Source organism: Lonchura striata, chromosome 3 (assembly GCF_046129695.1).
Source record: "Lonchura striata isolate bLonStr1 chromosome 3, bLonStr1.mat, whole genome shotgun sequence".
Taxonomy (NCBI): Eukaryota; Metazoa; Chordata; class Aves; order Passeriformes; family Estrildidae; genus Lonchura; species Lonchura striata.
Genome location: NC_134605.1, coordinates 54,082,685 through 54,104,775, shown reverse-complemented (window position 1 = coordinate 54,104,775; position 22,091 = coordinate 54,082,685). Strand labels below are relative to the sequence as shown.

The 22,091-nt window shown below is 35.3% G+C and overlaps 1 protein-coding gene across 7 annotated transcripts in view; it reads left to right on the top strand.

The window, feature by feature from the left end:
- Nucleotides 1-22,091, top strand: part of ZDHHC14 (zDHHC palmitoyltransferase 14) — a 93,553-nt gene that overhangs the window by 69,866 nt on the left and 1,596 nt on the right. For 6 of the 7 annotated variants that reach the window (XM_021532093.3, XM_021532095.3, XM_031504358.2 and 3 more), the window contains 5 exons: nucleotides 2,589-2,726; nucleotides 6,329-6,377; nucleotides 9,890-9,992; nucleotides 11,729-11,838; nucleotides 14,251-14,353. In XM_021532093.3, the coding sequence (XP_021387768.1) occupies nucleotides 2,589-2,726; nucleotides 6,329-6,377; nucleotides 9,890-9,992; nucleotides 11,729-11,838; nucleotides 14,251-14,353 (503 nt within the window). The remainder of the gene's footprint in view (nucleotides 1-2,588; nucleotides 2,727-6,328; nucleotides 6,378-9,889; nucleotides 9,993-11,728; nucleotides 11,839-14,250; nucleotides 14,354-22,091) is intronic. The other variant, XM_021532097.3, reaches the window with a different exon arrangement.

Here is a 22,091-nt window from a genome sequence, read left to right as displayed (position 1 = left end):
GTGTTACTTCTTCATTAATACTTATTAGGTCATGTGTTTTTCTAATGAAGAAGAAACACCTCTAGATTTAATAGATTTAATATATTCTTAACAACATTAGAAGTTTCTGCTTAGCATTTGTCTCTTGATTTTGCCAGGGTTGGCAGTTTTCTCTTCCATGAATAACTAAGCAGAGCAGCTCACAAGCTGTAAGGCTGTTATCTTTAAATTGCATTTGCATATTTGTATTCTGCTGAGTAGAATAATATCTTGCCTTTTAATATACTGTTTTGTGGCACGTCACATGCCTTTCTATTTTCTGACTGAGAAAAAAAGAGATTAAATGTATTTATCATAAGATTCATGTAAACTATGCCTCTTTTTCATTATGCCTCTGATTCAAGTTTAATACTGTAGGAGTGGTTTTTTTATCCAGCCTTTGTGGCCCATTCCTCCTTTGTAAATATCTTAGGTAGTTACTTAACTTCACAATAAGTAGTAAGGTACTTATTGAGAAAGCAGAGCTTTTCAGTTCACCTGGAAAGTTTGAAGATGGAAATTGAAGAGGACTGAAAAATAGGTTAAAAACAGCATGTCAGTCATCAGTAAGGAGCGTGTGGATGTATAGGAACATGAGTTTATAGATGGAGGGGTTGTGTCTATGTATGTGCGTAGTTTTTTCCTGCATTTATCCGAATCCATCAAATAGATGTCTGCATATATCTAAATGTTGTTTCATGGCTAGAAACAGCCTGAAGTCTGTCTCTATTCTATAATTCATTTCCTACTGTGTCAGCATAGAGGAGAATGAATCTGTGTATATGGAATTCATCTTCCAAGACACGTAATGTATTTTTTTAGCAGTAGGGTACAAAAATACCCAAGGATTATAGTAAAATATGGCTTTGTAGCTATGTTTCTTTGTGGTGTTGTTTGCTTATGAGTTGTATATATGAAAGAATTTAAATTGAGTGTTTATCAGAATATGAGGGCTCATTCAGAAGCACAGATTTAAAGACAAACACTTTTAAAATGCAGCATCAATTTATTTTGGGAATACAACTATAGTGCACTGAGAAAAGGTAGTATCACCTACCCAGAGTGTTTAGTTCTTGGTATTCTTAGCAGTACTCCCTCAATCACAATATTATGAACCCTTATCCTAAGAAAGTTCAGTAACTTCACCTTGAATAGCCCTGCTGGAATTTGGAACAGATTTATGACAGAAACATGTGGTCCAAACAGCTGTCATGCAAAACCATTTTTTAAAAAGCCCCTGAAAGTCTGGTAGACTCAAAAATCTGTTGCGCTTGTTGTTTTGACTTTTTTTAAATGAAGATAATACTAAATACATTCTTCAAGAAAAAACTTTAATACAGGCCTTTAACATAAATCCACAACTAAAATAAGCTGGTATACTTGGTCAGATGTGCCTTTCTAACACAGGGCTTAAAGGACTTTGGATTTATAGCACGCCTTTCCTGTAGAATTACGAATAGTTTGATAGTACGTCAGTGGAGGCATAAAAATCACAGAAGGCAAGCCAGGATTTGGACAAGGATCAGAGAGTGAAAGAAAGAGTCAGCATGAATGCATCTGTCTTATGGTCTTGGATTTGATTAAAAAACCCTTAAAATTCTGTCAGTGCAATCTCTCCAAAATAAAGTTAGGAAATGCAAGTTTGTTTCCTGGCAATACCTCTGTTTCATTCCCAGCATACTGGGAAGTGGAGGGTGCATCCAGGCTGCCTAGGGAGAAGCAGAGTAAGCCATTCCCTCTGCTGCTTTCCAGCACTGAGGCATTATCCCATGTTGGGGACACTCTGTGATCCACCCTGGCCTTTTCCTGTCTCATGAACGAGTTCTCTCAGGGACGTAAAGAGAAAGGCTTTCACTTAGTAAAAAGGAGACACAGACTATAGTGCAAAGGGTGACAGCATGCAGATTACCAGGTTTTATATTATGTATTTTAATTTTAACATTTGAAAAATGTTTGATGTGAATGGTTCTGCTATTTTTAATGATCTTACATGACACCATCAACTCCCAAGTGGAAAAATAGGTGGTCTAGAATGAAGAATATCTTGAACGAAGCAATAAAAGGAAGTGGGAAGGTGTAAATATTTCATGCTCCAGATGGATGGATGATATGATAGTAGGCATAAGTCAGAGGTGTGATCATGACAGATGTAAAGGAAAGAACCTCAGAAATTCCAATCGGTAGTAGAAGATTCACTGAAGGGAAAAAAGCCACCTTGTTTTGAAAAAATCAAATACAACTGAGGTGCTAATGCTCCATGTGACAATGGATAAATACATGCTTGCTGGTCTGACTGCACAATTTGTCACAATAAGGCTGTTAGTCTATTAGTTTAACAGGAACTCACCTCAGCCATGCTTTGATTTCTTTAAAAACTGTAAGGTTTCTTTCAAGTACTTTTTTTTTCTTTTCTATTTTTTGTTCCTTTCTAAATAAGAACTTCTCTGTGGCTACTTTGCAAATGCCAGATTAATCATGAGTTTTAATATAGTATTCAGAGAGCATTTTTTTGAATAAACAGCATTTTATTAATTGTTTTCCATTTTTTTTTCTTCTGCCTCTCATTTCAGAACGGTTTGATCACCACTGTCCCTGGGTAGGCAACTGTGTGGGGAAAAGAAACTACAGATTTTTTTATATGTTTATTTTATCTCTGTCCTTTCTGACAGTCTTTATATTTGCATTCGTTATCACCCACGTCATCCTTCGTAAGTATGCTGGTGAAATCAGATTACGTATGTAGCCATTTGCTTGAGTTTTTTAAGTTAATATTTTGATCATTCAGGGTTTATTTATTTATTTGTTTGTTTGTTTATTTGCCTTTTCTCTGAAGCTTCACAATCCCCAGTGAGTCCCATTCTATAGTAGGCACAGCTCATAGTAGTCATTGGCCTGGCACTGGCTTTACCTTAATGCAGTCTTAATTTTTTTTTTTTTTTTTTTTGTCCTTTTATGGATGATTAATTGGAAAAGCATCATACATACTGTATGTTCAAGTATACAGGTAGTATCATTTACTTAAAGAACTTCCATGTGCTTTTTCACTGTTAGCATGGATCACTTGCCATCCAGACAAAGAGGTAAATTACTAGAAAATAGATTGGAGCTATACTTTTTCTAGGTTGCTGTTTAACTTTACACCATTCTCAGCCCTATTCTTAGCACTTTTTTTTTCATTTGCATAGGCATTCTGAGAATAACTAATTCATAGTAGAGTCATATGAATCAGAAATATTAATGAGTTTGAGACTAATTTTTATTTGTATTCTGGGTTGTGTTTGAGGTCAAAACTCTTCTGGGTACTGTCTTGTTTCCATACCCCTAACTAATTTTGCTGCTCCTATATGATGGTGACAGGCTACATGACTTGTCTTTAAACACCTTTTGTAAGTTGGGTTTTTTAACCCATCATCGCTAGAAGACTCTTCTATACTTTTCATTTATTATATAGGATATTGCCTTAACCAGTTTGAAAATGTGATCTGTCTATTCCTTTGTAATCTGTATTGCAACAGAAACCTGATAGAAATAATAATTTCAGTATATGACACATTTATAAAACTAACTTCATAATTATAGTATTCAGAGAATGTTTTACTGGAAAAATATGTCAGATTGTGCTCAATTTCTGAAGTTGTTTACAACATGCAGGGAAAAGTTGTGTTTTAAAGAGCAGAATTCTTGCTCTTGTTCTTTGCAAAACTATGATGCAAGCACTGAGAGGCCCTCCTATAGCTCAGAAGTCTAGTTCATAGGCTAGAACTGGGATATGTAATTCTGAGGTAGTCTCAATGAACAACTTGTTTCCACTACCAGATACAGCATTTCCAATACCAGTTGAAAAAAGCAGAGATAAGATTTATATATTGTTTAAGAAAGGAAAATTATTGGAAAAAGAACACTTGCCATTAATAAAGTGCTTGTTACTTATCTGGACATACATGAGCATATACATGCACACCTTTTACATTTAAGAAGAAAGACACATGGGGGTTTTTCTGCAATCTTTACTAGTGTTCAGTAGTTGAAAACATTCCTAGTCTGACAACATAAGGCTATTTTTGACACTAACCTACCTTTGTTTCACAAGGACTTCAGTGCTTTTTGTTTAGTTTTCAGTATATGAGTTATCAGTATAATGTCAGTATTTCATTTCATGTATGTTAATTAGATTTATCTAGTGGGTTTTAAATTTACAGTGTCCAAACCTAACTCTTGAGTATGATTTAGACAAAGAGTGGAGTAATTAGTTGTGCCTCTGTGTAGTTGAGAAGCACTTGAGCATTGTGTAGGTGTTACAGATTATGTATAGTAAATGTTAAATGCTGAATTGCCTGTCAACTGTAAAATATTCTCGCCATGGAGGTTCATCTACCTAGAATGAGATAAGAAGAAACATCCTTAAGCTTTAAAGATTGGTCAGTCCTCAAAGGCAATGGGAGCAGGTATGAAATGTGATTAGTTTCTTGATGATCAATTGATATACTTCAAGCCAAGCTTTCAAATTTGTCTGCTGTAGTCTTGACAGTGTCCAAAACAGAGTTCTTTACAAATAAGGTTTTCTTGTCATTCCACTGTCTTTATGCCTACCATACCTCTAGAAGTTGTCCTGTCTGTCTTTCTAATAGTTATCACTCAACAATTTGTGTTCTGGTTTCTAGCTCTTCAGTTCTTTAGCTGATGCTAACCATTAAGCAGGATTCTCAGTTACTGAATCTGAACCTTTGTTCCTGGCATAGATTGCTTTTTGTTAGCATGCCTGAAGAAAGTCCTGGCTTTTACACCTCAGACTATGACCTTCCTTCCTTCCTCAGACTATGACAATATTTCAAAGTCATACATAAGTCTTGGAAAAATTATTTTAGCACCTCTTGATTTAGACAAATTTTTAAAGTTTGTATATTTTTTATAATGCATCTTGCAAGTTGGCATTTTACAGATTTTGGTGGGCCTAAGAGGTGATGAGATATAAGATACATCTTTTTGTTTTCTGTGGCCTTCTGAGGCATATATTGGAAATTTGTTCTTTCTAGGTTTAAGAAAATGTGCACATAACATCACTGAAGATAATAAAATTAATTTGTAAATCAGTTACTAGAGGTACTGTCTTGCAATATTTTCTTCCCTCTCCCCAAGTTGAACGCATTTCCAGTAGTAGTATCTGTCTTTACAGTTGCTCATCTCTGTTTGAGGCATCAGTATTTCACCTGTTTGTTGCAGTGAACAGCCTTCCCCTTCTCATGTTTTGGGCACTGCTTGGAAGACTGTGACCAGCAGCAAGGTGTAGAAATAACACCTACCTGCTGCCATTGCCATTAAGGATGCTAAAAATAGTAAGAAAGCAGGAAAAGTTCTATTAGTCTTGAACCTTGAGACTAAGAACCTGAAAGAGTCTGAAAAGGCTCAAGAAATACAAGGTAAGTAACTTCCCACTTGAAACAATAAACAGTAAAATTGACCAGTTAGGTCTAGAGAATTATACATATATTTCTTTATTCTTGTCAAGACAAGGTTCTTCTCTCCATACAGATCTTCAGATTAATTTAGCTAAGTGGAAAATTTTTGCTCTGAGGAAAACTTTCAGCCTGATGCATTTAAATAATTTATGTTATACAGTAAAGTTCAAACTGTGTGCTTGTAGCTATGTCACGTTAAATCAGTTTCTACAACAAATTCACTTGTTGCAATCAGCAAATTGTGAAATCACCCTAATTGATTAATATCTCATGGTTATGGAACCCAAGTGCTTTTTCACTTTGCATGCTTCTACATTTCTAGTTGATGGGCTCATGCTTCTTTTGAGCTGTTTTCAGCAACTAGATTGTATTTTATTTGCCCAGAGACAATAGTAACCTATTAGAAAAATCTTCTGTGTAGGTGCAGTAGGAGCAGAATTATAAATAAGACAGCTTTGCGTCCAAAACAAAGGATGGAAAGTTGGGAATCCAAGTTTATAGAATACATTTTTCAAGTAAAAAAGTTACTTTGAAAAATGATATTTCAAAACTAAACAGGAGGTTATAATTTTTGTTTCCATATTAGGTCTGAAAATAATCAGAAATCTTGTTCATGGGAAAGTATGTGTGCATCAATTTGGTATGACTGAGAAAATATCCTGCAGATGCTAAACCTGATAAGTTGCTCAAGGGCTTTTTTGATGTTGTTGCTGCTGAGCAACATATTCTCAGATTCATATTAATAAATCTATGATTATTTGCTTATCTTCAAATGTAGTTATTTTAACTATAGTAAAAACAGCCCATGGTCCAGTTTCTTACTTGGCTGGTAATTCTGGGTTCTATTTCTACAGGTTCTCAACAAACAGGGTTCCTCAATGCTCTGAAGGACAGTCCTGCAAGATATCCTTTCACTGAAACATATTGTAGATGTTGCAAAATAACATCTGAGATGGTTTTGCTTGTTTCCTTGCTATTGTTGAATGTGTGCTTTAACTGACCTTATCTGTTAATGACTTCATCACTTTCTACACAATAGGATTTCTTGCCACATGTTGGAGATAGGAAAGAGACTATAGCTTGGAATGGTTTTTATTCTTCATGTTTTGCAGAGCAGTACTCTTGACAAAGATCTGTAGTTTCCAAGTCCATTAAATATGCTTCATGTTTTGTGGTGGAATTCTTAAATATATTTGCACTATATACATGCTGTGGTTTCACTAAAAAGATTCAAGAATTGTTCTGCTTTTATGACTGAAGGTATCCAAAATGGCTGGTTGTTTTTGGTGTAGAAAAAGTAGATTTTGGAACAACGGAAACAACATGCTTTCCTTGAAGAACTCAATGTCTGAAACTACTCTTTATGTTTTTAGAGAAGTCATTTTCAAATAGCAACTTGCATTAAGTGACATAGCAGTATGTAAATTGCATACACAGGGAGTACAATTGTTGTTCAGCCTTCAAAAGACAAGGCTCTGGGGAGATCTCATTGTGGTCTGTCAGTATATAAAGAAGTCTCATAAGAAAAACAAAGAGATTTCTTAGCAAAGCCTGTAGTGACAGAACAAGGTTTTAAGCTGAAATAGAGCAGGTATAGATTTGCCATAACAAAGTGTCTGCAATGAGAATGGTGAGACATGTGAACAGGTTACCCAGAGATTTGGCTGATGACCCATCTCTAGAAATTTTCACAGCCAGGTTTGAGGTGGCTCTGAGCAAGCTGGTCTAGTGGAAGATGTCCCTACCCAGGCACAGGGGTTGGAACTGTATTACCTTTAAGGTCCCTTCCAACACAAGCCACTCTGTAGTTCTATTCTGAAACGCTCCATTACTTTTTATCACTTCATGGTAGCCTTCTGTATATTTTCTACTCGGTGAGAATGGAGCCAGAAAGCAGCTAACATAATAAAAAAATGGGAAACTGATGAAACCACCGCTTAATTTCTGTACAGTCAGCTTCCCATTGGTTATGTATATGTTTTGAATGGTTCCTGTCTGAATAAACAGTTTTCACCTCTCACAAAGACATTGTAAAAAGATTATTTCCCATTTGTGCATTGTGCCTCACACAATTTGCTTTTCCACACAAAGGTAGGAAGAAAAAACTGTCATTCATAGTTGTACATAGAGACCTCTTTCCAGGTAATTTTCCCAAGTGTCAAATTCTGCAGGTACTTTTTTTGGGTGCTTGTCTTCATCAGGTGGAATCACTGAGCTGTAAACTCCCTTTTTAAAGACATGTTCAAATTTCTCCGTACAAATAATTTTAAAAAGCACAAACAGTTCTAAATACCACTACAGTAGCTTCCAGTTAAAACAATTACAGTAAATTCTTACAAAAGATAATTCTTTCAAACTATTTTCAAACTGAGAATAGCTTTCTGTTTTCTTTAAATCAAAAGAGAATCACTTATGCATTTGAGGATTTTTGTACAGGAGCAGTGGCCTGGAATTCATTTTTGTTCAGAGATGTGCTGCTTTAAAAAGCTTAGTAGCACACCTTGCAGAAATGCCTAACTTGATAGTGATATGTTGGGCAATTTAAACGCTTGGTTACAATTAATAAAGTAAAAAATTACATTGTCCAAATAGTATTGGGAATACTACTTTGGAGCCAGTTGTTTCAGGCACAGAGAACATGGACATTTAAATCTTGCTAACAACCCTGTGTGAGATACTAAGGGAAAATTATACTGTATGATGCTAGTAAGATACTATACCATAACACATTGCAAGGTTATACTTTGAGAATACATTGGTTTTTTAGATTTGTTTTACAGTTAGTGGACTTAGGTTGAATTAGTGGATTCTGGTTAATTTGATGTAAGCTACCCCTGCTGTTCTCAAGTTGGTTTTGGATCATTGTGTGGGGAACTGAAAAATATCCCTTGCTATGAGGAACTAAAAGAAATCTTGAAGTGAACCAGCCTTTTGATCATGAACTGTGATGAGGAACCTGTTGGTGATATATCAGGTTGCAGGGAGCTCTTTTCCCTCTAAGGTTCTTCTTTTCTGACCTGGTGAGTCTTCCTTCTGGTGTGTAGATTCTGCAGCCTTCCTTACTATTTCCACTCTTTGGGTGGTTTTCTTCTTTTACATGTTTTGGAACCCTCTGCCAAGAGTCTTTTCCTTACCGGTTATCCCTCGTACTCCTTGCTGTAGCTGTGGCAGAGAGTCAGAGTTCCTGTCTTGTGTTGGTTTGACTTCACCCAGCCTGAGGAGGAAATGAGAGTAGTGAACCTGCTGCTCAGCAGTGCCCTTTGGTCATCCTGCTGCTTTTGGAGCAGATCTGCTCAGAGTGCAAGTGGCTCTTTTCTGGCTTTGAACCACTCTGATTGAAATATGTCCTAGGGAAGATTATACAGACTCTTCAAGTATTTCCCAGTTCATTAGGGATAAGCAGCCTTGCAATACAAAACTTCTCACTTTTAACTAACGTTAGTATTTTTTATTGCAAGTATTTATGTCCATCCATGCAATTTCCAGGCCATGTCTCTGTGTAATGGTGAGGAGCTGTCATATTTTTCTTCTATTGATAGGTTCTGTGATAAGGGTGTATTTTCTGTGTTCTAAGGCCGTGTCCTTGTTCTGGAAAATTTTGAGTTGACGTTGTCTTGGAAACTGACTTCACTAAAGGTTGATATGTTTAATATACAGATTATTTTTATCCTATTCTTTTCTCATAATTTTGTTCCTAGTGATGAATTTTATGTGCTTTTCTAGGAACCAAAGCCCTGTGTTGAATCGTGTTCCCTTAATATAAATCCCAAAAATACTGAAGTATTATAGAAAATAGCATTCTCAAAGCAGATGCATTCTGAGTTCATGGCTGTTTTGTGTAAATAAACAAATAAAAGCCATAGAAGAAAGTCTTCTACAGAAAATTTGGAACGTTCCTCTTTATGCTTGATTCTATAAAGTTTAGAAGCAACTTTATTGTCTTACTTATGAGATAATGACTCCTTTAGAGTTAAAATAATTATATAAACTGTAGTAAATATGCAATGTTGAGCACTGACTGTTTTTCCTAGTATACCAATCCATGCATGTGCACACCTTTGCTGCTCCTTTGGAGGTGAGGATGCTTGTGCTGAACGTGTCCCTGTGCTGTTCCCTGTAAGTCACACATGAGAGCGCCCCACGAGCTCCCACCCGTGTCCCTGGGCTGTGCAGCCCTGGACACTGCACCTCACACCAGCAGTCTGCTGGCTGGACACACGCTGCTGCTCCAGTGTTTGGCAGGGGTGGTGCTGTGTCTGGGCTAAGCAGATGCCTTGAGTTTATTTTTTTGCTGACCCCTCTGAAGTACTCAGGGATCTCAAAGGACTTGTGGACTACCCTGTATTTTGTGATTGTTAACTACTTGTTGTTGGATTCTTTTCCCATTTGCATATATTTCCTTGACTTTTAATTACTGTGCTGGAAGCTGTGGTGTGTTTTTTCTCAGTATGGTCCATTGTTGGCCTCTCAGGTTTTCATACATATTTGATCAGCTCCAATCAAACAACAAATGAAGATGTAAGTTTATAGTATGTTTCTACATATGTATTTCTTAATAATAATGAGGAGGTTTTTCTTAAGTCAGACATGTCTGCATCATTTTGTGAATACCTCAGTAGGAAAGAAGGAAAGTAATATGCTCATGCTTGATTCAAAAGATCAGATTAAATCTTTTTGATTGTATTTCTTATGGTTTGAAGATGTGCTCATTATATATGTAATATGTCCATTGTGGTTTACACATATAGGATTCTATCTTGAAATAGGAAAATACAGGAGGGAGGAGACAAATAAATATATTTTATACAGTTGGAAATTAGTAAGTACTTTTCAGTATCTCCTTTTCACTGGGAGTGGTAAATATTCTTTAATTCAAAAATTGCTTACTGTGAAACTTGAAAAGTGCGTTGAATTCTCTAAACAAAAATTTCATCCTTTATTTTATCTTACCTCTGAAACTTTTTTTGTCATTCTGAGGTTCAAAACCTCTGGCAAAGAGTGTATCATTAATTTAAAGATCAACTTTCTCATTTCTACAGCTGTCTATTTTGCATATAGGATTCCTTTGTTTTGGTGTTGAATTATGCTTTATTCTGTGTGGAAGTCTTCATGTGTCCTTCCCTAACTAAAGGGAGAAATGTGTAATGAATGAAAGGAATATGTAAAATTAACTTGAGAGCTGATGGTATAGAAAGCTTTTGGAAAATTCATAAGTGATCTAACAAAGCACTGCAAGCTTTAAGTTATTTTAACGTATTGTACCTTTTGTACCTATTGTACCTTTTTCATAGGTATCTGGTAGATACAAAAATAGCATCTGTAGTATTGTCAAATATGTTTTGTTATTGTTTAAGGTCACAGTTAAAATTATAAATTTTACAGTAAATATCAATCAACCAGAAAAACACTTCCCAAGCAGGGTCAAAATGAATTGTGCTTCAGCATCAAGTGTCAGAGCAAGTAGCCTGATGTGGAAGAAATCTACCTTGTTAATAAGACAGATGAGATACTCGGTTATTCCTTGGTCATTAGGTTTACACCAAGGTTTTCTCTCTAGATGGACTTAGTGTGCTTCTACCCTCTTCCCTCAAATAAAAGTCTCTTCTGGATTGTTGAAAGATAGATAGCAGGGAACTGCAGCAGTGGAACATGTCTGAATATCAAGTGAACTGTTCAGTAATTTAATTTAAAACATAAATTCCCAGTTGAATACAGCAAGACATTCTACTCAGGCTCTCTAATATCCCACAAACAGAAAAGCAAACTAGCCAAGAGAAAATGTAATATGCAGTAAGAGGTAGCAATGGCTGCATTTGCATTATGATATTTTAGAAGCTTTTGTGAACTTTAGGGAAGATAATGTTGTGTGATATTGCGCAGCTTGAAAACTTACCCATGAGTATGGAAAAGAAGTGCTCAATTGCTGGTTTTAGTGATATTTTGCAATTGAGCCTCTTCTGCAAAACATGCTATAATATTTGTAAAATTGAACTTGGACCATTATGTTTAGATGCTGAAATTCCTGTTTGAAGTATATTGATCTCTTGAGGTTGTGGGTTGTCTACATTATGGAGTTAAAGCATGTGCTTGTAGAATCCAGCCTTCATAACAACCCAAAACTCTTAAATTGTTTGGAAAGTGTCATTATGGATTTTCTGTGGTCTCTTCTGCAAATAGCATGTTGCAACCTTAATTTCTCACAGCTATTTTCTGTATTGTATTACATGTGATGCATATTGTTCATATCTCTTCAGATTAAAGGATCATGGTCAAATAAAAGAGGTAAAGAAAACTATAATCCCTACAGTTATGGCAACATCTTTACTAACTGCTGTGCTGCTCTCTGTGGGCCCCTCTCTCCAAGGTAAGAGTATCAAAAGTATTGTTAGCATAAATGAAGCCATGTAATTATTAATCAAAAAATATTCTTTTTGACTATTTGAGTTTACTCAACAAAGTGAAAGTTTTGGATTAGTGTCTGTTAGAAGCTTTACGTTTTTCTTGAGTGATAAAGAAATAAGTTGGTAAATTGTGTTTAAACTAAGTGATCAAATCTTGTAAAATTACATCTTAAATGGAAATAAGCTTGTTTGTTATTTGAACTTTCACTACTGCAGTTAATAGCATATAGCAAGAAAAAGTTTCTAGTAGTTAGCTGTGGCATGAAGGTCATCCTGGAAGTTTATTGAACCTTTACATACCTAACAAATGTAACATGACTTGAGGAGAGCCTTAAATCTACAACTAGCTTGATAACTGTTGAATTTTGTCTTTTAACTCTGAAATGTTATATTTAAATTGACAGTTGTTTTTTTTTTTTAATACTGTTAACATATATACATTACAATTATTTTGATGGTCTTGCACCAAAGCAATTCCAAAAACACATAATGGATTATGTTTTGCTGAATACATTTTCACCTTTGGAAGTCTGAAATATTTATATTTTTGAGGATGGAGATGTTTTTTCAGCTTGAAGAAAATGTACAGAGCTGAGACTAGAGAAAAAAACTGGAAGCCAGAAAAACTTAATTCTTTTCTTATTTCAGTTCTCAGTGATTAGGCAGTTCATGTGGCACATACACAATAGAAGCCAGTTTCAGTGTAGAGAGGGGCAGAAAAAATTGTAGATAATTCGTGGCCTGCTCCTTGGTTGGTATGTTTTGCTTTGGCTAGAATCGTAAAGTTATGAATCTGAAGAAGAAAGTAGATGACTTTATAGTCCAGTGCCTCAGGTGTTTAATTGGAGTGAGATTTCTGGCTTTGCTGTCAGGAATGTCAGAGGTGGTTCTTCTAGGAGCAGTCAGAGTTTAACAGGGGAGACTGACATATTTTCCCAAAGAGGAAACAACATAATAGAGATTTCTACATACAAGGTTACCCCTGGTGAGAGTGAATAGCTTCATCTCTGCTTCTTGCCTGTAGAGATGTTGCCTGAAGCCAACCTTTTAATTCTGAAATTTTGCTTTTGATAAAAGTATGTGACATAAAAGCTCAATGCCACGCTTCAAATTCTTTTGACTCCAAATGGAAATCTTTATTAAAACTACATCATGTTTCTCAGCATATGAAATAGTATATTAGGCTGATAAAAGTAGCAACAGACAATTGGACCAGACTGGCATTGGCTCGTGTGTTTTCGGAGAGTTTGTGTATTTTTTCCTAAATGTCATGTAGGAATATTACTTATTCAGACTTTGGCATGTATATATAGAGGTTCTTCAGGGAGGTATTTTGTGACACAGGGAAAAATTTACTGACTGCAACATGTAAGTTATAAGCTTGCTTCTTTTACTTTTAATCTCAGCTATGTCCCAAGTCACTAAATATTAAGTTTTTTCCTTGAATTCTGGAAAAGTGGCTTACCAGTAATTTCAGCTCAAAATTCAAATTGTTCAAATGCCTTTGAGCATGGAATGCAGGTGAAGAGAGGATTTGCAAATAATCAAAACTTTTCTCACTTCTTTTAAAGATAATTTATAATTTTTAAACCTATGCTAGCAAATTCATAATGTATGTTACATGTCTTCAACAGTTGCTTTCAAATCTTAATTTAATCCTTGCCTGTCAGCACAGGTCTAACCACTATTCTGGTGCAACAAATTACATAACTTCTTTAGGCATCTTTAATCTCTAATTTGGTTGGATTATTTCATTCTGCATAATTAGTTTATAATCTTACACAGATTTTTTTGCTTACATTTAGTAATTTCTCCACAGAGCATTTTCTTAGAAATAAGAAATTTTATGAGCGCATCACTTTGGTAAACACAGAGGAACACTATAAGCAGTGTTAAGTAGCTGTCATGAAACACCTGATAAGTTGTCTGTCAGAAATAAAGGTGAAATTTTCTTCATTCTTGCTAAATTTTATTATTAATTAGTTTCAATTTAGATGTGGAAGCTGGTAAAAAAAAAAAAACCTTTAAAAGAGATACTGAATCAAAGTGCCTTAAGTGAGTTTTGTCATTTGTTTTTTCACCTGTAGTTTAAAATTTGGTTTTGTGGTATCTGCTGGTGAGTTTCTCAGTCTGTGTGATAAAAATAAAAAAAAAACAGTAGTGCATGTGACAGACAGTATCACAAAGAAAACCTTATTGATGAGTAGAAAATGAAATCTAGTACTTCATTTGACAAAAAGAAGACATTGGAAAGTATCGGTGAGTTGTTAAAGTCTGTTGTATGAGAGAAAGTTTTTATTTCTTTTTATTGAGAGGAGATAGTTATTCATCAGCAATGTCTCTAATACTTTTCCTTTATTGTGATTATTCTGTAGCTTAATTGACAGAAGAGGATTTATACAGCCAGATACACCACAGTTAGCAGGACCATCCAACGGCATTACCATGTACGGGGCCACACAATCTCAGAGCAACATGGTAGGAATCATCCCATAGTGTTGTTCATCAGGATTCCTGTGAATGTTTTTCTTCTCCACTTTCATGTGAACTAATCAAGTAATAACTAACTGGATACAGCTGACACACTGGGTGGAATGAGTTGTTTAATAACAGTAAAGAAAAAAACAAAATTCAAGGCTCTTTTTAATTGTGCATTTCACACAGTGTAATAGTTACTGCTCATGGATTCTAAAAAAAAAAAAGAGTCTTTTCTACGCTGTTAATTTATTGAATATACTGGCATTTTGACTTTTGCTGTGACACCTGCTTTGTTTTGAACTGGAATATTCAAGTATCATGGACTTACTCTGGTTCATCATTTTCCAGCTAATTGTTATTTTGTGTGTCACTTTCTTCATACTCTTATTTCCTTCTTTGCTTGTGCGCTGCAGTTTTTTATAGACTAATGTATTTTCAAAAGCAAAGATGAACAAAGAGGAGTTTCTAGGGGAGAAATATTTTTAAGAAAGAGCAGGAGAACACTGAACTTGAACAAAAAATGGCAAATGAATTATTGCAACAAAAGTTCTTTAAATATCTTTGAAACTGTGCCAGTAGTATTTACTTTGGTTTTTTGCTGGTAGCATTGGCTATCATAATAGAAGATAGAATTTCCAGTGCCAAGAAGAAGAGAGTAATTGGAAGAGATCTTTTTCTGAAGGCAACCATCTTGCATATGTGCCTATTTCTGAATTGTTGTTCATATATCTTCACAGCATGTGGGTTCTAATACTTTGTCAAGGAAGTCGTGAGTTATGGATACCCTACTTCTGCCAAAAAAGAGGAAGCCACAAGGCCTTCTGACATAGCTCAGCCTTTCTTTGGAACAAAAGGAGAAAAGATGCACTCTTCTCAGACAGATCAGTTTTAGTGTCACTAATAGACTCATGCAAAATTTTTACTGTAGTTCCTAAGCTGGTTTTACTTAATGTTTTAAGAATTAAATAAATTTGTTAGTCTCCTTAATAAGAAAATGTATTAAGGACATGGTATTAAGTCTGAGTCTTCTGAGGTACAGTTGAGCAGAACAAGGTAAACCTCTATGTAAATTTTGCTCAAAATATTATAACTCTGAAGAGAGAAAAAGGAGTTAAAAAAAAGAAAAGGTAAAGCAAACATTAGAAATTAGAAATTAGAAACGGGCTGAGGTCTTTCAGGGATTACCCAAACTTTCTGATGGTGTCAAGACTTTTTACTTTGGAGGATGATAAACCCAGAATGTGTACAAGGCATTAAATTGTCTTTATCATTGTAAGAATTTAGATACTGTAATTATTACTAGATAATAATGAGAAAATCTTTGCCAGTTTGATAGAAAATTGACTAAGTTTGTCTCCAGAAATGGAGAAATCTGTTATGGTATTACTTCAAGTCAAACAGGTAGCTGTTACAATTTTAGAGTGTAATACCTCTAATTCCACAAATTCTTCAAAGATTTCTTCTTATAGCCTAGAATGAGCTGGGAAATGAGCTTCTATCCACATGAGGTGGGAAAAGCCTGGGTTCTTTACCAGTTATCAGAGTTGCTCAGAAATGTGCAGATTTCACTCCTGAAAATGACCTCTTAGAAAAAGCTTGAAAAATGTATTATGTCTTTTTTGGTTTGAAGGAATATTTTGAAATACTGTAATGCCATTTTTCCCAGGGCATCTTTTCTCTTGATCTGCATCCAAGACCAATTGAATTCTAATGACTGCTGGCTATCAGTATTAAAATTTCACCCTTGAGTTTTTTGTAAACCGTTAAAGACTGGCTGAGTTTCCCATCTCTCCAACACTATTTTCTCTTCCCTGTTGAGGGGATATATCTGGTACTGGAGCTGGTATTATTATGATTTCAGATAAAGACAGTCAAAGTAAAATTCCTTGATTTAAAGGAGCATGTGTAGATCATAGCTGTAGACCATAGTACTTTTCAAATCACAGAAGTTTGGTCATTCATACATTGTCAGAGATATTTATACTACTTTAGCAAGTTCAATGCTTTTGATTACCAGAAATAAATTACTAGAAGTCTGAACTGTGTTTTAGAACACCTTTGTGGTGTCTCTTGATATTCTTGCAGAATGTATTACATCAGGTCTTCATGTCTAGATGTTACCCCGCTTAATCCACAATGTGCTAAAATATCTCTCCTCATCACTGATGAAAAAATAAAGATTTAAATGAGCATATTCTCTCACTTGTCTTCTCTTATTCCTTCCCTCTTTCACTTCCCTTTCTTCCCTCGAATCTTTTACAGAATCAGCTAAGTTTGGAAAAGACCTTTGAAATCGAGTCCAGCCTATGACCAAACACCACCTTGTCAACTAGACCATGGCACTCAGTGCCACATCCAGTCTTTCCTTAAACACCTCCAGGGATGGTGACTCCACCTCCCTCGGTAGCCTGTTCCAATGTGTAATCACCCCATCTGTGAAGAACTCCTTCCAGATGTCCAACCTAAACCTTCCCTGGTGCAGCTTAAGATAAATGTCCTCCTGTCCTGTCACTAGTTGCCTGGGAGAAGAGCCCAACCCTTACCTGGCGAAAACCTCCTTTCAGAGTTGTAGAGAGCACTGAGGTCTCCTCTGAGCCTCATCTTCAGGCTAAACAACGCCAGCTCCCTCAGCAGCTCTTTATAGGAGTCAGTGACTTGTGACTTTCTAGATAGAATTCTTGTGTTGCACCCAATGAGTCTCTTGTCCCTTATTAAGTCTCTGTGGGTTACTTAGTATAATACTCTCTATTTATTTTAATTAGTCTTTTAGCATAGCCTCATTTTTGCAGTTAAGTTCAAAATAAATATCAGGCTAAATGTAAAGTTGCCAGACGCTGGTTTTCAGTGCAATATATTATCTCTTTTTCAGGATACCATTTGTGGGGCGCTCTTTCTGTATTCAATAGCTTTTGTGGTAGTTTTGCCTCTGAGACTTTGAATATTTAGTACAGGATCTCCCCTACTCGTGGTAGTGACCCAGTTTATCACAATCTCAGAAAGTGAGAGTCATAGCTATAATCAGTGCTTGATTACACTGTGATTTTGTTTTTTTTCTAGATCTTCCAGAAGAGGTTTTTCTCATGTTCTCTCCATAAAAAGAGAAAACTGTTTTAGTAAAAGCTGAATCTATATTTACTTCCATGAAGGCTGGAAGCACATACATTTTCCTGGTTCATTCCCAATATTTTTAATTTCATTTTCAATATAATTTGAAATTAGTCTAGTAAATTCATTAGCCAACTTATTAATATCCTTATCCACATGAAAAGCATAGTAACTCATAACTTCCAAAGTATTTCCCTGTTGCATTTTATTGCTGATTATTTTTATGAGCTCATCATTAGCTTGATTACCCAAGTATTTTCCTTATTCTGAATAATTTTTTTTGTATGAAGCACAGTATCTCACCCATTATGAAATAATAATTTTCTCTGCAATTTATTCTTTTATTTTAAAGCTTATTTTCTTTGTATTCTGAAAAAAGTTCTTATTTACCCATAAGCCCATTAATTACCACTCCTTGGGTCTGGACCACTGTAGTACTTAATTTTTTCTTAAAGCTGCAGTTGATTCTTGGGGTTTGATATAGAGTATTTTATTCTTTAGTAATCCATTAGGGGAAAACACAGAATCTGTCTCACTCCTTAATGTTTTTTGGAGGAATTAGTTTGGTTTATGTTTACTATGATATCTCTAGGAGTTCTCTAATGCCTTATAAAATGATAGACTTTGCTTTGGTTTGACTCCATGTCAGGACAGGTTTATTTCCTTGTTTTTAAGAAATTTCCTTATATTCCTGCATTCCTAGGTGTTTCTTCTTCTTCAGTGTATAGGAAGTTTCATGTGTACCAAATTCCCTTGTTTTTAATTCTCCATTTCCTTTCCTGGATGCAAATACTTTGAAGTGTTTTTTCACTTATATGTACTGCTGAAAATTGTAGGAACTGTAGTGCATGCACAACATTTATTACCAGTGATGAGTGCAGGAAAGTCCTCTCCCACATAAGTATTTCTGTTACTGATCTGGAAACAGATCCAGCTGACACAGGGAGCATTAACTCTGACCTTCCTCGTGTACTTCTTCCTTTGCTTTTTATATTTGCATTATTAGGAGTTAGTATTTCTATCATGACAAGAACAGAATGGGCACAGACCACAACCCCGTATTTCTGGGAGTTTTGCGAGTGTGTTTCCTTCTGTATTTACTGATGTACTTCCCAGATGCCCAAAACAGAACTTGAGGCTCTTACCAAGTCAACATTTCCACATTCACAGTTGATAGAGGTTTTTCCTTAATGCATTTTACTTCACAAGTAAAATGGGTTATGGGCACATGCAAGTAAATCAATTTCAGCATTTGCTTTGGGTTGAGATATGTTTTAGGAGCAATTCTTTTGATAGTGCATGTTTACTGTGTTTTTATTCACATCTCAGAGCAGTGTTGGAACACATGAACTAGATTTATTTTAGAAGATACGCCCCTGGAATGCACCCAAGTTGCTGTAAGCATTCCCAGACTTTTCAGTCCATAAGAACAAACAGTCTCCAATCTGAAGTAAAGTCTCTGGGCCAAGAGTAGCTTCCTGTTTGGCTTCAGAAGTGTTTTCCTTCATAGATCTACTCATCATGAATCTCTATCTACTCATCTGCTATCACTGTACCTGCTTGATAGTGGAGCCATTGACTTGGTGGGGCTTGTGGCTCAGCTGTTGCACAATATCCACAACACACTGATTTTGATTGTGAAATGCTACACCTGCTGGGAACAGTCACACAGCTCTGTCCCTCCACTCTTTACCCATTTGCTATATCCAGAATATGGTATTTCAGCATTCTTCCTGTAACTTCATGCCACTGTAAGCCTCCTCTGAACTCTGTTGTTTGTACTTTATTCAGAGATTGTGAGATATCTGACCTGCTTTTTTCCATCTTCTGAGAACTGTAACAATTCTTGAATGTTACTAGCATTTAGGAAATTTTAAACTAAGTTTATTTAATATTTAAAGTAAATAATTCTGATTATTTCAAAAGAATCACATTTAGAAATGTGAAAAATATATTGCCATGTACAACATTATATTTCTGTGTAGCTTAGAAAAAACAGATTTTCTTCAGAAAAATATTTTTCCTTAGTAGTTTGTATTTATTATTTGTGAAATAAACACAGAATTCTAGGTTTTGTCTGATTTGCTTCAATTTGTGCCTTTTTATGTGGAAATAAATAGATATGTAAAAATTTCTTTGCATATATTTAGTTGGACTTCTGTACTTGCAGAACTTATTAAACTTGTTCTACTTTCAGAATCTGCTGTTTCTCTGAAACACAGGAAATTGTAAATGAAAAATAAAGTCAGCTTATCTGAAATAAGAAGACGCTGGTGAAATAATTTTTGCAGTAGATTTTTAGTTATTTAGTTTTTAATGCTTAGCTTCCTTTTTCTTACAGTCATAGGCTTTTTTGTTTAATTTGAAATTCTGGTGTTGGATAATTCATGTGATTAGTAGCAGCTAAGACTTCTTGCCCTAAATATCATTCAGTCAAGAGTGAAATAATGAAATCAACAGAAAAACCAGCATGCCAACCCTATAACAAATATGATTTCCCTGTTCTAGTTTTGTGTTGGCTGTTTAGACTCAAGAATAGTCTATGTATATATTATGTGCTGTTTTTATCAGATATTTTCAAGAGCCTCATAGAACACACATACCTTTTCTGGCTTTTAGACCCTGCAGTAGTTCCCTTTAGAAAGCTCTTTACAGCCTGTATTTTCCTAAGGATTTTGTGCTGATCAGTGTGGAACAGACAAGAAAAAGAAAACCTGAAATTTATCTAAATGAAAGGAGAGGCTTTAGGGAAGTGACAAGTGCATGGAAAATGAAGAGATATTTAGCACCTGAAGTTATAACACTATTAATGGAGCTTTATGAGGCTACTTTATCTTTTCGATATTCATTTAACTGAAGTGCAGTAGTGTTCCATAAGGAGAGAATGAATTCAAACTATACAATGAGTTCAAGTAAATTATCTTCAGCTAATAAAAAGCTGTGTATTTGTATTGCTTGGAACACATTAATGATTTCCTTTTGAAGATCAGAGCTGAAGGTTCACTAAAGCAAGAAGTCAATTGCTAACATTATTTATTTTCACTGTACCCCAGTGGTTATAAGCATTCCTTTGTTATTTAACTTGTTCTTTGGCTACTGCCTTTCAGAGAAAATAGGTTTTGTTGGTCTTTTTGAAGTTCCAAAATTCAGTTAACATATTTTTAAGGTCTGCATAGTAAGGCTGGTTGAAGTTTTAATTTAAATAAGCAGGCGTGAATAACAGGATATTAAGCAAGAATGAGTTATTCACACTGAATCACTAATTGAAAGCTTGATTTTAAAGGATGCTGACAGTTTTCTTCTTAGTAAGGTACTTAAGCAAGGTTATGGCTTTAAGCCTGTGAGTAATCCCTCTGAAATGATAGGGAACTACTTTAGTTGTTTGGCTGGGGCTGTTCATCATTTTGTGGGGGGAAGATTGCTTGTAATTTATATAAATTCAATTTATGTAACGGGAGGTCAGTCCATTTATCTTTCTGAAAGCAGGAGTCTTGGAAATGCATACCTGAGTAAGGATTGAGCTTCTGCCTGTCTAAAGTAATTGGTCTGGGAGTCCTAAACCACTTAGATGTGTTTAAACACTACCTATCTCTTATGGCTGAGCAGTCTGCTTGCACACTTGCTGGATGTTAGGTGTGTGCATCCATCATTAAGCTATTCAGTGGTGAAACTGGAGAACCTGAAAATAACACAGGAAGCATTGTTAATCATGGTTTTCATAATACAATAAAAGAGGCAAAAGTCTTCCCATAAGTTTTCAGAAAGTGTGGTACAGTGGCTTCTTAAACTCAAATGGGCATTTTGCAGAGGTTCTGTAATGTTAGTAACAATGGTTAGGATCAGGAATATCTGGATAGATGATGGATCTGTAATATGTAGTATTTTGATAAAAATCTAAGAAGTCAGTCGTAGAGCAGAACATATTGCTTTAACAGAATACTTGAAGTAACAGTGAATAGGATGTCTTACCTCTGGATATGTCTTTTATTCTGCTTGCTTGCCTCCAATTATCTTTCATTGCATTTGTAGTTGTAGTCACTGATTGTAGTGTTTTTCTTATCCAGCAGATCAGTACATTGGCAAATGAATCTAACAAGATTTAGAAAAACTGTAATGTTAGAACTGATCAGGCAATGAATTAAATATTTTTTCCTTAGGAGCACTCAAAAATCATGTCAATTCATGTTAAAGAAACTTAATTTGGCAGTAGATATACTACCCACTTAGCTAGATGGACAGTATTGAAATGCATACCTGTCTTTTCATCTCAAGGAATGAGGGGTAATTTTGTATAAATTGTTTTTAGGAGCTGTGTAGAGCCTAAAAAACATTTCTGATAACACTCACTGAGCTTAACTGGATTTATCTAATGCTGAATTTGGCTAATTATTGAGACAGTGCTTGTCAGAAAACTTGTGTTTTGTACCTTGATTCATCACATTGTCAATATTAATCAGGAAACAGCCTAAAAATCATTAAGGTTGATCTCAATGCATCTGCAGTGCTGCCTGGTTTCTACATATCCTCTGGAGTACAGCATAGGACATTCTCTAGAATTTATGTATAATGTATTAACTTGTGAGGGGAAAAAATTTTACTCATAGAGATTTTTTGCTAACTGTGTAAGATATTT